This window comes from Schistocerca americana, chromosome 6 (assembly GCF_021461395.2).
Source record: "Schistocerca americana isolate TAMUIC-IGC-003095 chromosome 6, iqSchAmer2.1, whole genome shotgun sequence".
Lineage (NCBI taxonomy): Eukaryota > Metazoa > Arthropoda > Insecta > Orthoptera > Acrididae > Schistocerca > Schistocerca americana.
The window spans coordinates 389,478,255-389,494,333 of NC_060124.1; the positions used below are offsets into that span (position 1 = coordinate 389,478,255).

Sequence of the window (16,079 nt, forward strand, 5' to 3'; positions counted from 1 at the left end):
GTGCTGATCTTTGCGTGTTACGAGAACTACTTATTTCAACTTTCTGCACTCTTCCAGTTAGGTATGAATTAAACCATTTGTGCACTGTCCCACTCATGCCACAATACTTGAGCTTGTCTAGCAGAATTTCATGATTTACACAATCAAAAGCCTTTGAGAGATCACAAAAAATCCCAATGGGTGGTGTTCGGTTATTCAGATCATTCAAAATTTGACTGGTGAAAGCATATATGGCATTTTCTGTTGAAAAACCTTTCTGGAAACCAAACTGACATTTTGTTAGTACTTCATTTTTACAGATATGTGAAGCTACTCTTGAATACATTACTTTCTCAAAAATTTTGGATAAAGCTGTTAGAAGGGAGATTGGACGGTAATTGTTGACATCAGATCTATCCCCCTTTTTATGCAAAGGTATAACAATAGCATATTTCAGTCTATCAGGGAAAATGCCCTGTTCCAGAGAGCTATTACACAGGTGGCTGAGAATCTTACTTATCTGTTGAGAACAAGCTTTTAGTATTTTGCTGGAAATGCCATCAATTCCATGTGAGTTTTTGCTTTTAAGCAAGTTTATTATTTTCCTAATTTCAGAGGGAGAAGTGGGTGAGATTTCAATTGTATCAAATTGCATAGGTATGGCCTCTTCCATTAACAGCCTAGCATCTTCTAATGAACACCTGGATCCTACTATATCCACAACATTTAGAAAATGATTATTAAAAATATTTTCAACTTCTGACTTTTTGTTCGTAAAGTTTTCATTCAATTTGATGGTAATACTGTCTTCCTCTGCTCTTGGTTGACCTGTTTCTCTTTTAATAATATTCCAAATTGTTTTAATTTTATTATCAGAGTTGCTGATTTCAGACATGATACACATACTCCTGGATTTTTTAATAACTTTTCTTAATATAACACAGTAGTTTTTATAATTTTTGATAGTTTCCGGGTCACTACTCTTTCTTGCTGTCAGATACATTTCCCTTTTCCGGTTACAAGATATTTTTATACCCTTAGTAAGCCATGGTTTGTTACAAGGTTTCTTATGAGTGTATTAAACTATTTTCTTGGGGAAGCAGTTTTCAAATGCATTTACAAAAATGTCATGAAATAAATTATATTTTAAATTGGCATCAGGTTCATGGTACACCTCATCCCAGTCTATCTGCTGTAGGCTTTCCCTGAAATTTGCAATTGCTAAATCGTTGACTGAACGTACTACTTTGGAGGACTGTTTAGTATTGCTGAATGGAGCTATGTCATATATTGTAACTAGCTGTGCACCATGATCAGAAAGACCATTCTCAACAGGCTGAGCATTTATCTGGTTAAACTTATCTTGGTCTATAAAGAAGTTATCTATCAGTGAGCTGCTATCCTTTACCACACGAGTAGGAAAATCAATAACGGGTGTCAAATTGAAAGAACCGAGTAATACTTCAAGGTCATTTTTCCTATTACCCTCTTTCAGAGAATCTACATTGAAGTCCCCACAAATAATAATTTGCTTCCCCCTGTCTGACAGATAGCACAACAAGGAGTCCAAATTTTTCAGAAATAGATGAAAATTTCCTGATGGGGACCTATATACAGTTACAATTATAAATGTGCCTTTATTTAATTTAAGCTCACAGGCACATGCTTCTATATGTTTCTCTACACAAAACTTTTTTGTTTCTATACTTTTTGCACAATGATAACTTTTGACATATATGGCAACTCCTCCTTTCTCCATATTTTCTCTCATTACATGTGCAGAGAGCTTATATCCACTTACATTTACCTTATCCATATCAGTAACAATGTGATGCTCAGACAGGCATAGTACATCTATTTCATTCTCAGCTTCTAAATCTTCTAAACAAACCAGAAGCTCATCTACTTTATTCTTTAAACTCACAATATTTTGATGAAATATACTTACATTATTTTTAATTATACTTTTCTGAGAACCTTTCCTTATTCTAACATTTACAGTACTCTCCTGTCTGAGTTTCTCATTGTGCTTAGGCCTAGTTCCTATACCAGTGGTCACACGGTGTTCAGAGAGGCAGATTATGTCAACTGGGTTGGGTGACTTTAATTCATCAATGCAGTTACCTAGGACTGAGATACAACTTGGTGGAGATAAAATTTCTGGTGATTGGTGAAAATTTATAATTGATAGCTGTGATTGGTGATCCAATGTGCTAGAATTGTGCTGTTTAATTTGTTTCCTAAACTGAAGATTTGTTTCAATCCTGACCTCTCGTAGAACTTGACATCTTTCTGTCTTACCTGTTTATGTCCTTGATTCAGTAAATTGACTTATGTTTAATACATATAAATAATCCTTCAACAAAATCTACTATCCTTGTAGTCGTCCACTCTCTCTCTCTCTCTCTCTCTCTCTCTCTCTCTGGGATAACTGCCTACAGTAAAGCTGCTTCTGACAAAGCACAATGAAGCATTTTACTGCTGATGTTAAATAATAATTCAGTATTGTTCTACTAATCAACAGAAATAAAATATGAATACTTACCCAAGCAGTATCTTTTTTCTGTGCATAGGAAAATATGTATTTTTTCTTGGGTTTCAGATACCAGTTGTGCCTGCAGATCCGCAATGACATTCTAGAAGGAAAGTGAGTATTGTTCTAGTGTACAATAAATATGACTGTGGACAGAATAGCAAATCGTGCAGTTATGTTAAATCAGTACGTTTTGGATGAGTGAATTCCATAACTGTTACTGTATTTCATTCTTCACAGGTTTCTTATTCAGCCGTCAGTTTAAAAACTGCATACAGTATTTCTGTTACTGGGGAGAAAGTGAAATATTCATAATTCTGTTAATCATTTTAACTTTTTTAACCAAAATATACATCAGCCTAAGATTTTATTATTCTCTTACACTTGCACACACACCTGTGTGCATAAGCACCACAACCCCTCCCCTCCCCCCTCCCCCCTCCTCCCATGCGCACACATTTTTTTCACAGAAACATATATTGTACAAGATGCTAGGTTTTTCAGAGAATTTTTCATCTGGAATCTTACGGGTGATTTAGTTTGCACAGTTCCTGAGGAAAAATAAGAATGAGGGCTTTATGTATAGTGATTCTTAAAGAAACACAGATTGCAGCAGCAGCAGTGTAAAAGTTTTGGTGCAAAATTTTAGCAAAAACAGATTTTTATTTCAAAAGATATGATTAATGTTTTCCTGTCGTTATTTTTCAGGCTACCTTGCTCATTTGTAACACATGCTCTTTTGGGATCATACTTAGTTCAGTCAGAGCTTGGAGACTATGATCCAGATGAGCATGGGAGGAATTACTTAAAAGACTTCAGGTTTGCTCCAAACCAAACAGCCGAGCTGGAGGAGAAAGTCATGGATCTGCACCGTACACACAAGTAAGTAATTATGCTTGGTTTGTATTGATAATGGAACACTTGTTTGCAGGATTATGACAGTTATTCCACTCTGCAGAAATTTTCCATGTGCTATGTGATTGGGGATCTCATAGTGAAATAGTTACAAAGCAAGAATTTACATCAGGATTTAAACAGTAGTTCTTGCAGGTTTTCCTTATCATTTCGGCTACTTGTAAATAATACAAATTTTAAAATTAAAAGCCAGTCTTTTTGGTTTTATGCTAGTGTATTGTTTTTATAGTCACTTGACTTATGACAAGGTTATTTGACTCATTGGTGTGGTGAAAAACCTTCTGATGGAATTGATTTGAAATACCATATAGCTGACATTTTTTAAAAATTGATTGTGTACAGCATCAGTGTATCAACTATTACTTGATAAATTTTATTAGAATTAACTAGGGACTGATGTGTTACAGATTAATTATCACATCACAGCAAATTAAACTGTCTTTAACATATTCACATTCTTGACCAGAGAGAGTTTGATTTATAGACTTACATTCAGTAACATGATGTTGATTCATGAATTTACTTATTCATTGTAGCATGAGCACTTAGATGACACTTTTTCTCAGAGGGCAGACACCAGCAGAAGCAGAGCTCCACTATCTGGAAAATGCGAAGAAACTTGCGATGTACGGTGTTGACCTCCACCCTGCCAAGGATTCGGAAGGTGTGGACATAATGCTGGGGGTTTGTGCCTCCGGTCTGCTGGTTTACAGGGATAGGTATGCCAATTTTATGTCACAATTTATGTTTCAGTAATAGAGTTGAATTATACATGACATTACTGTATAACCCTTCTAAGTCTCTTAATTTTAATTAAGTTGTTTCATATTAATACACCATTGAAAAAATTGTTTTCAGCTGTCTGTAAATCCAGATAATGATAAATTTAACTCTGGGAATAATGTTGTTTGTTTGAGAATGAAAAGACTGGAGATGAAAAAATTTCTTATTTAATAACAATAATAGGGCAGGAACAATAATAGCATTGACTAGAGAGGGTTGCACTAGGAACAAGATAAGAGCTGCAAATAACAATTTTATTCTCCTTTCATGTTCTCTGTTACTCCTTCTGTACAACAGTTCCATTTGCACCACTGCATTGGATTGTTTTGTTGCTTTCCACCCCTATTAACATTTATTCGGTACATGTTTCCAAGACCACTGGCCAGTGAGCACCCTTTTAGCCTCAAGACATACTTACCGTTACCATCTGTGTTCTGGGTGCTTGTTTATATTTTTATTTTGGGGTACATAAATTTGATACCACTCTTTGTACTTATTCTTGATCTTTTTTGTATTTTGTGAGTACCGTATTTTGTTATTAGTCAGCTTTTAATATGTAAACTCATGACAAACTTCCAGTCCCCCCCCCCCCCCCCCCCCCCCCACCTTCCCTCTCCCCTCCCTTCCCCAAGAATCATGGACCTTGCCATTGGTGGGGAGGCTTGCATGCCTCAATGATACAGATAGCCACACCATAGGTGCAACCACAATGGAGGGGTATTGTTGAGAGGCCAGAAAAACATGTGGTTCCTGAAGAGAGGCGACAACCATTTCAGTATTTGCAGGGGCAACAGTCTGGATGATTGACTGATCTGGCCTTGTAACATTAACCAAAACGGCTTTGCTGTTATGGTACTGCGAACAGCTGAAAGAAAGGGGAAGCTACAGCTGTACTTTTTCCCAAGGGCATGCAGCTTTACTGTATGGTTAAATGACGATGGCGTCCTCTTGGATACAATATTCCGGAGGTAAAATAGTCCACCATTCGGATCTCCGGGCGGGGATTACTCAGAAGGACGTCGTTATCAGGAGAAACAAAACTGGCATTCTACGGGTCGGAGTGTGGATGTCAGATCCCTTAATGAGGCAGGTAGATTAGAAATTTAAAAAGGGGAATAGATAAAGTTAAATATAGTGGGAATCAGTGAAGTTCGGTGGCAAGAGGAACGAAACTTTTGGTCAGGTAAATACAGGATTATAAATACAAAATCAAAATAGGGGTAATGCAGGAGTAGGTTTAATAATGAATAAAAAAATAGGAGCATGGGTAAGCTACTACAAACAGCATAGGGAACACATTATTGGAGCCAAGATAGACACAAAGCCCACACCTAACACAGCAGTACAAGTTTATATGCCAACTAGCTCCGCAGATGACGAGGAGATTGAAGAAATGTATGATGCGATAAAAGTAAGCATTCAGATAGTGTGGGGAGATGAAAATTTATTAGTCATGGGGGACTGGATTTTGATAGTAGGAAAAGGAAGAGAAGGAAAAGTAGTAGGTGAATATGGAATGGGGGTAAGGAATGAAAGAGGAAGCCGTCTGGTAGAATTATGCTCAGAGCATAACTTAATCATAGCTATTGCTTGGTTTAAGAATCATGAAAGAAGGTTGTCTATGTGGAAGAGACCTGGAGGCACTGGAAGGTTTCAGATAGATTATATCATGGTAAGACAGAGATTTAGGAACCAAGTTTTAAATTGTAATACATTTCCAGGAGCAGATGTGGACTCTGACCACAATTTATTGGTTATGAACTGTAGACTAAAACTGAAGAAACTGCAAAAATTATAGTAATTTAAGGAGATGGGACTTGGATAAACTGAAAGAACCAGAGGTTGTAGAGAGTTTCAGAGAGAGCATTAGGGAACAATTGACAAGAACGGGGAAAAGAAATACAGTAGAAGAAGAATGGGTAGCTTTGATAGGTGAAATAGTGAAGGCAGCAGAGGATCAAGTAGGTAAGACGAGGGCTAGTAGAAGTCCTTGGGTAACAGAAGAGATATTGAATTTAACTGATGAAAGGAGAAAATATAAAAAGCAGTAAATGAAGCAGGCAAAAGGAATACAAACATCTGAAAAATGAGATCGACAGGAAGTACAAAATGGCTAAGTGGGGATGGCTGGAGGATTTAGAGACGTATATCAGTAGGGTAAGATAGATACTGCCTATAGGAAAATTAAAGAGACTTTTGGTGAAAAGAGAACCACTTGTATGAATATTAATAGCTCAGATGGAAAACCAGTTCTAAGTAAAGAAGGGAAAGTAGAAAGGTGGAGGGAGTATGTATAGGATCTGTACAAGGGTGATGTACTGGAGGGCAATATTGTGGAAATGGAAGAGGATGTAGATGAAGATGAAATAGGAGATATGATACTGCGTGATGAGTTTGATAGAGCACTGAAAGACCTGAGTCGAAACAAGGCCCCGGGAGTAGACAACATTCCATTACAACTACTCATAGCCATGAGAGAGCCAGCCCTGACAAAACTCTACCATCTGGTGAGCAAGATGTATGAGACAGGCGAAATACCCTCAGACTTCAAGAAGAATATAATAATTCCAATCTCAAAGAAAGCAGGTGTTGACAAGTGTGAAAATTACCGAACTACCAGTTTAATAAGACACAGCTGCAAAATACTAACACGAATTCTTTAGAGATGAATGGAAAAACTGGTAGAAGCTGACCTTGGGGAAGATCAGTTTGGATTCTTGGAAGATAGATTAAGGAAAGGCAAACCTACATTTTTGGCGTTTGTAGACTTAGAGAAGGCTTTTGACAATGTTGACTGGAATACTCTCTTTCAAATTCTGGAGGTTGCAGAAGTCAAATACAGGGAATGAAAGGCTATTTACAATTTATGCTGAAGATAGCAGTTATAAGAGTCGATGGACATGAAAGGGAAGCAGTATTTGGGAAGGGAATAAGACAGGGTTGTAACCTATCTCTGATGTTATTCAATCTGTATATTGAGCAAGCGGTAAAGGAAACAAAAGAAAAATTCGGAGTGGGAATTAAAATCCACGGAGAAGAAACTAAAACTTTGAGGTTTGTCAATGACATTGTAATTCTGTCAAAGACAGCAAAGGATCTGGAAGAGCTGTTGAACTGAGTGAACAGTGTCTTGAAAGGAGGATATAAGATGAACATCAGCAAAAGCAAAATGAGGATAATGGAATGCAGTTAAACTAAATCATGAGATGCTGAGGGAATTAGGTTAGGAAATGAGACACTTAAAGTGGTAGATGAGTTTTGCTATTTGTGGAGCAAAATGACTGACGATGGTCTAAGTAGAGAGGATATAAAATGTAGACTGGCAATAGCAAGGAAAGCGTTTCTGAAGAAGGGAAATTTGTGAACATTGAGTATAGATTTATGTGTCAGGAAGCCTTTTTAAGAATTTGTATGGAGTGTAGCCTTGTATGGAAGTGAAACATGGGTGATAAATAGTTTAGGCAAGAAGAGGATAGAGGCTTTCGAAATGTGGTGCTACAGAAGAATGCTGAAGATTAGATGGGTAGATCACATAACAAATGAGGAGGTATTGAATAGAATTCGGGAGAAGAGGAATTTGTGGCACAACTTGACTAGAAGAAGGTATTAGTTGGTAGGACTTGTTCTGAGGCATCGAGGGATCACCAATTTAGTATTGGAGGGCAGTTTGGAGGGTAAAAATCATAGAGGGAGACAAAGAGATGACTACACTAAGGAGATTTAGAAGGATGTAGGTTGCAGTAGGTACTTTGAGATGAAGCAGCTTGCACAGTATAGGGTAGCATGGAGAGCTGCATCAAGCCAGTCTCTGGACTGAAGACAACAACAACAACAACAACATGATCAACACAGTCTTTTAATATTTGTCCATGAATCTTACTTGCACTTGGGAAGCTTGCAGCTCTGTGACCTTTGTAATTGATGGGAGTTTTTACATTTTTTAGACATTTCAAAATGTATAAGAAACAAAATTTTTCAAGTAACCTGTCTCAGCAGCAGGAGTGTTGTTGATTCTGTGAGCAATATTGTTTCATAACTTTTCTCATCCAAGCTAATACTCTACATTATCACTATGTTGTATTGGTTATTTCCTCTTGTCATTCGTTTTAAAATACCTGGACCCATATCTTTCATTACTCTCTACATAGTCCATTTGCTTTCATTAAAATTTTTGGTTTCTTTCGTATTACAAACACTATACAGGGCACTATTCCTCTGGTTTGTTTGTGCAGCATTTGGTGTGATTGCTTACCACTGAAAATAAACACTACAAGGGCAAAATAATCACCAAGCTGGAACAGTGTGACTGAAATAAACAGTAAGCTGTATGATCGCAGCACAGTCTGCACAGAACAAAGACAAGAATGTCACTGATGCATGATAGGCTGTGAGTGATGAGTGGATCAGACCTTGTCCTGCCTTGGCAGATGCCCTGAACTCGTAATTGTATCAAAGAAGTGTTCATTCAAGAAAAATAAATTATGAGCCAAGTTTCAGGCCAGTACTTACCTTCAGGAGGAAAAATTTGTAGTACTGCCGATAGACACACATAACATTAAAATGGACATGCTATCTAGCTTTTGGAACTCACATTTTCTTCATAGGTGAAAAGAGAAGGGGTTAGGTGGAGTGGGGGTGGGAGCTGGGGGGGGGGGGGGACGAGAGGCTCACTTGTAGTGAGACAAAAACTTTGACTACTACTGTCCTCACCACAGGTTGATCTCTCTGATCCTGGTGTCTGACTGTACTGTCATTTCTGTTTAACCTTCCCCAAACTATCCCTTCAAATACCCTAAGAAGGATCTGTTAGTTCCAGAAGCTAGGTAGTGTGTCACTTTTGTATGTGTCTATCGGCAGAATGGCGCATTTTCCTTGTGAAAAGTAAGCAATGCTCAGCAATTCTGTCTTATTATTTGTTTATACACTGTCTGTAGTCTGGAGCATATTGCATTGAATTATGCTGGTATCATAAAAGTTTTTCTTCAAAACTTACTTTTGGCAAATGTTGGTAAAGTACTTACATAATATCACATGGTGTGCAGTTTTAATTATTGATTTGTTATTTCAGTTGATTTATTAAGTTAATCTATCAAAAAATACATTGAAATATCGTAATGTAACTCCAATTACTGTTCCGCTTGCGTATTTAAATTGCCCACTGTGAAAAATGTTTTGTGGCTCAAATTTAAATCTTGAAGATACTAGAATGAATTTTCACTTTGCAGCGGATCGCTTGCTGGTTTGAAAATGCCTGACAGATTAAAACTGTGTGATGGATCTAGACTCAAACCTGGAAACTTTATTTTTTTTAAGATATTGGTTATGCACTGCAAGATATCATTGTTGCTCTAGTTTTTCTCACTAGAAGTTTCAGCAAATAATTAAACACATGCAGAAATACACTGTATTTGCAATCATTCTTCTGATATGTTGCACAGGTTACGGATTAACCGGTTTGCGTGGCCAAAGATCCTGAAAATTTCATATAAGAGGCACAATTTCTATATAAAGATCCGTCCTGGTGAATTTGAACAGTATGAATCAACCATTGGTTTCAAGCTGGCCAACCATCGAGCTGCTAAAAAGCTATGGAAGGTTTCTGTGGAACATCACACTTTCTTTAGGTATGTGTTTTAGTATGAGAGATGTAACTATAATTTTAGTTTATTGGAAATATTTTTACAGTTAATAACTATAATTTTAATTTATTGCAAACATTTTACAGTTATTTGTAAATTGTAATATCTTTCTTGAAAATAATGTCAAATGCATCTTCAGATCAGTTAATTGTATGTTCAACAAAATGTAGAGCTTTGATACAAGCTATAAAAAGTTATCCATTTTTCTGTAGTTAAATGTCTTTGATTGTTGAGATGCTCATGTTAGCTGACTTTGACCTTCAATGTAGAATTACTGCTGACTTAGTCTTCACCATACTTCAATTTATGAATGCTGGAATGCGCAGAAATAAGTGTAAGAACTTGGGGTGTAACTTTTATTACAAATGTGTTACTCATGAGCTAAGGTGTACTATTCTTACTTTCAGCACTATACAACAGTTTTGTACTATGAACATTAGTACACAGTTGATAAGTGTAAGAACTTGGGGAGTAACTTTTATTACAAATGTGTTACTCATGAGCTAAGATGTACTATTCTTATTTTTAGCACTATACAACAGTTTTGCACCATGAAAATTAGTACACAGTTGATAAGAGCACTAACATTTACAACATGTGCTTGTAGACTTTAGGGGGGGGGGGGGGGGTAAATCTCTTCATGAGGCGTCAGGGATTGGGCTACGCTACTATACTGAGGTGTACATTGAGAAAGACAATGGCAACTGCTGTCAATTCTCTGCTCAGGAAACTCCATGCATCTACAATTGAGGCGGATACTACAATATTATGAAAAGGAAAGTTGCTACGGCACAACAAAAACACAGTCACAATATAAGCTTTCAGCCAACCAAGCCTTTGTGGAAAGTAGACGACTGACACACACACACACACACACACACACACACACACACACACACAAAATGCAAATGTTGCTCACACTTGCACATGGACAAAGGCCTTGTTGGCCGAAAGCTTATATTGTGACATTCTTTTTGTTGTGCCTATTTGTGACTCAGCATCTCTGCTATATTGTGAGTAGCAACTTTCATTTTCGTAATATTGTTACATTCCATCCTGGATTTTCCATTGTTAGAGGAAGATGTTTGTTGAATATGAAGGCCAAGGAGGACAGTATGTGTTTTTCATGGAGGACATCCTGTATAGTCCCCTTTTGAAATTATGGTACAGTATAAGCGTGGTAAAGAGCCAGATTTTATAGATCCATAGATCTCAAGTTCATCCCTGATATGTCTTTAGGATTTTTATGTGTCACATATCACTTCATTCGCCTCTGACAGTGTTTGTTGTTGTAATAGATGCTGAGCTGCTTTGTAATTTGGAGTTCACTTTAAACTTTAGGTTCCCCTGTAGCCTGCTGGGTAAGACAGTTCAATGATCAGAGGAACGGACATGGAATACCACTTTCAGTAGGACCATGCCCAGTAAAGTGTTATGATTTTCAAACCAGTTGTCAGATTTATGACAGCTTTACCTTTTTTGAAGTATAGTGTAGTTGATGTGAGATATGAGAAATACGTCTGTGGGCTCTTAAATGCCATTGGAAAGGATACCAAACCTTGTCACTCAAAGCTGGGATGAGCATTTTTCTAAAAAAGGCTTACACCCCTCATGGTTTGCCATTCTAGATGTATACAGAATGTTTCTAAATTTTACAGACACCTACAGTATCCAAAGGACGTTGGAGTGGTAATGGTTTAATTAGAAACTCATGTCTGGGTATCATGAATAGTAATGGATTTGTCACACTTGCCTGTTACTGCTCTCTTTTTTGATAATGTTTTGTACACAAAGAAAACCAGTTTGACAGTTACGTTTTTTTTTTTTTGTGGAATATTTGGATGGTACATGAAGAACTTTCATTTGTACTGCTCTTGCTATAACACTATGGTTTATTTTATTTGTTTACAAGCTCTCTCTTTTTGTGCTTGGGGAACAACACAGAAATTTAGTCTTAACCCGATAAAGAAAGCCACGTTTTTGAATAAGGCAATACCTTAAAAATTATGGAAATAATGCAAATGAAATATCTGTGAAAGGAAAGGCAAAATAGGAAACCTTTCAATTGAATGGCAATACCTTAAAAATTATGGAAATAATGCAAATGAAATATCTGTGAAAGGAAAGGCAAAATGGGAAACCTTTCATTGACACCTATCCAGCATATAGTGTAGGGGCTGAAGTAGATAGAATGTAATACTTATGAGATGTTTAAAACTTTTTGTTACTGTAAATAAGGAAGTTTGTGAAAATATCTTACTAACTTGGTGACATTAGGTATTGACAAAATCTTGACTTTCAGACTTATGACACCTGAACCAACACAAAAATCAGGCTTATTCCCACGTTTTGGATCAAAATTCCGTTACTCTGGCCGGACACATTATGAGACTAAAAAGGCACTTATAGAAAGGCCTGCTCCACGGTTTGAACGCAGCCTGAGTGGTCGAGCTCTCACCTCACGAAGCATGGATGGTAAGCCGAGAATGAAAGACTTTTTTCCATGTGTGTTATGTAACCTAACTGTGAGAGAAAATTGTGCAGTCAGTGACAGTTTCTTTGAATGAACAATATGTTTTTCTGTCAATAGTTTTAGGTTCCAAAGCTCAATTTTAAATGCTGGCACACATTTCCTATGCAAAGTTCCTTATTTCACATGTATAAAAAGTGTCCTTTACCTGAAGAACACAAATTTGGATTGATCCTTTCCTGTTTTTGTATGTGTTCTTTTATATGTCTTTCTTATTAAGTCATTTATTATAGAGAGGATTGTACATAAGAGAAAATAAAATGAGCTGCTACTTTATACTGTGCACCATGATGAAATGTGAAGTTGTTTTAGTTTAACTGTAGCACTTCTGCTCACCATATTACACATCTTTGACCACTTATACTGTTCAGTATTCTTTAGTTTGTATTCTCACACATCCCGTACCCAACTACTTCTTCCTCACAGTTCCAGAAGGAGGTCACTATTTCTCATGCAACTTTAAAATCTTTGTTGCTGAGAATGTTCATTATACGTTTGTCATTCTGCCTGTTGAGAACAGTGCTTTTTTCCCTCAGTAATTATCCAATGAGAATATGTTTCAAGTACTATTTTTTCATATTCATAATGAAAAGAAAAACACGCATGAAAATTACAGGCAATAAAAGAATATTATCTAGGTGTGAGCTGTTGATTCAAGAACAGTTTAGGCAAGGGGCAAATTTAAAAACATTGTTGATTGTTTGGATCCTGGAATTTTTGGAGCTTTTTTTCTTGGGGAAAAGAGAAATATAAGAAATTAACAATAGAAGGTGCTGACAGAAAGGGAAAGTTTCTCCAAAAATTGAATCAGGAGAATCCGCCTTGCTCTCCTATTCTGTTTATATTCTGCTTTTAATTTTCTTTCCATTTGTGTCTGCCATGTTTTCAAATATTCTTTGTTTTAGACAGGGGTACTTTTCAGTGTATTCTATGTCTCAAATGTGGAAATTCAGTCATATATATATTAACAAGACTCTCCTCTTCTACTGCAAATGTTACTGATTTATTTCAATCTTTGATAACTTTGATCCTACTAAATGTAAATGACGCTGTGGAATCTCAGCATACAGTAGCACATTTTAATACCTTCACAAAGGGTGATGATGGCCCCAATTGTACTGTACAATCTATTATTGTGGTGCTTCTGTCGGAAGTAACAGGACAAAGGAAAAGATAGATGGAAAGACATTGATATAAAGAAACTATGTACTCCACTGCTGAAGCTGTCAATTTATTTGTGTTCCACAGTGTTGGCTGATATTGACCATTCAGTTATTTTCAGTTTCACCTAGGAACATGTCAATGTAAAAAGATCATGGAAAAGAAAATGGGGACTAAAATTATAATATTATTGGCACTTTATAACAGATTGTACATTACTATTGGGGCTATCATCTCTCTGTATTCGTATTGATATATTCCTTGGTATACTTGAAAATCACCGTACAGTTGAAATTAGCCAATTGTTTCATTTAAATTGACAGTCTAAGTAGGAAAAAAGATTGACTTATTGTTGCTGTGGATCTAAATATGAAGAAATAAAAAATATATCAATGTTAGTATGTGGAATCATAGCACGCAATAATTTAATTTTGGTAGCTGAAACTGAGCTTAAAATAAAAGATTTAACTGTCTTTTTTTTTCACACAATGTAGCCCTATCAGGGCCAGGAAGACTGCAGGCAGAAAATGCCAGTGATGCCAACAAACGCCATACAATGTCGCACCCACCCGATCACTTTCCTGATATGGAACCAGCACGCCCTGTGAAGGAGCTCAAGGAGAAGGAGGAGAAGATAAAGGACAAGGTAATTGATGTGATAGTGAATATATCAGAGACTTTTAAGAGCCAGTATTGCTGCTTACAAACAACTTGTTTTTTTACTAACATTGTATGTCACATTTAATTGCAGAAAGCAAATAATGAGTTCATTCCCATTAATATTTTGTGATGAGCATGCTTGTTGTGGTTCTTTGGTTGAAGAAACTAAATGGGTAGTTTCTGGATTTATGGTAAAATATTTAATTTATATTTACATCTTCATGAAAGTGCAATACTATAGTGTCTTTCATAATGGAAGCAAATTCGACAGGTGGTCAGAATATTTAAAAATTGCTACAGAAGAGCAAAAGAGGTGGGGAGGGAGGATAGAAAATGGAAGCATATGAGGAAATGAAAAGAGCTTAAGAGCTTAAAAAGGCACTACGAGAGAGAAATGGAGAGGCTACAGTGACACCAGTACTATTTTTGATTTGCCATTGTCTCACACTAGGAAATTGCTTGGAAATGTATTTAATAGTATTTTTGAAAGTAATTTGCCAGTACATAACCCTTCTGATCGTATTTAGACAGCAGCCATAATTGTCTCACTTGCCAAACAGTAATTACAAAGAAACCACTAACCTATGTTTTTGATCTTACAAGTAATCGTCTACTTTGTTGGTAGGTTTCATTTCAGGCAGTGTAAGAACAAATTGTGATAAGTAACTATATGGCCACATACTGAGTGAAGTGGCCCAGTGGTAAGACATTGAACTCACATTTAGGGAGAGTAGGGTTCAATATCCCATGCAGCCATCCAGATTTAGATTTTCCTATATCACTAAGGTGATTATTGAAATGCTTTCTTTGCAAAAGACATGGCAGATTTCCTTCACATACTGACAAATCTTATCTTCTGTTCCATCTCCAATGATCTCATTATGAATAAGACTTTAAACTGTAATCTTCCTTCCCACATGGCAACAATTCATATCTAATTACTCCTCTTGCAGTATCAGTGTAGCCAAATATTCCATCTCATGCTAAAATACTTATAAAGACTGAGTTACAGTATTGTCTACCTGTGGTTGGTGGAAAGAACAAGTGAGACAAGAATAGTTATTTGAAGTTGCCAGCTATAATACAAAACACTCAACACCGTGCCTAAAAACATAAAAGGGTGGTTGATTTAAGAGGACATTTTCATTTTTTATTTTGGTTTAGTTCTTCATTGTGGGGATAATTTTTTCTTGTATCCCCCAGGCTCACAAGTCTAATTAGAGGTGTTATCAATGTATACTCCTTATTCACCTTTCACATTATGCTCCCTTTTATATACTACATCATTCAAGTGATTCTTCATTGTGAAGATAATTTTTCTTGTGTCCCCCAGGCTCACAAGTCTAATTAGAGGTGTCACCAATGTATACTCCTTATTCACCTTTCACATTATGCTCACTTTTCTGTTCTACATCATTCAAGTGCTGAGACAACAATTGGTGGTCATGAACTACTTTTAAGGTTTGATAACATAGTAATTATGATGATGACAACAACAGTAGTAATAATGCCAATAATAATATAAAACTTGTGTTAATTGCACAGCTGCCATGATACTCATGTATGTACATGGTAGGCCATGTGGTCATGTTGTATGCAATATTACACAAGGACAGAGGCCTACTACTCAAACCCATTTATGGTGTATTATTAAGGACCCAGTATTGGCCCTATAATGCAATATTTTGTTGCATGTGCAGCCCAGTGCCAGTTATGATATTTTTGTTCAATGGTATATCCTTCATTGTGGAGGGGGCATACACACTCAAATGTATCATCAACAGAGTTGCTCAATTCACTTCCTCAGGTTTTGAGAGGAAGTGAGATAGTGTCATATCATATGCAATTAGAGGACCTCCTCCTTGTATCTGTCATTCCA

The 16,079-nt window shown here is 36.6% G+C and overlaps 1 protein-coding gene across 4 annotated transcripts in view; it reads left to right on the forward strand.

Moving 5' to 3' along the window:
• Positions 1 to 16,079, forward strand: part of LOC124619344 (mesocentin-like) — a 628,722-nt gene that overhangs the window by 547,026 nt on the left and 65,617 nt on the right. For all 4 annotated transcript variants that reach the window (XM_047145661.1, XM_047145662.1, XM_047145663.1 and 1 more), the window contains exons 5-10: positions 2,582 to 2,626; positions 3,221 to 3,394; positions 3,994 to 4,146; positions 9,649 to 9,834; positions 12,152 to 12,324; positions 14,035 to 14,186. In XM_047145661.1, coding sequence (XP_047001617.1) covers positions 2,582 to 2,626; positions 3,221 to 3,394; positions 3,994 to 4,146; positions 9,649 to 9,834; positions 12,152 to 12,324; positions 14,035 to 14,186 — 883 coding nt within the window. The remainder of the gene's footprint in view (positions 1 to 2,581; positions 2,627 to 3,220; positions 3,395 to 3,993; positions 4,147 to 9,648; positions 9,835 to 12,151; positions 12,325 to 14,034; positions 14,187 to 16,079) is intronic.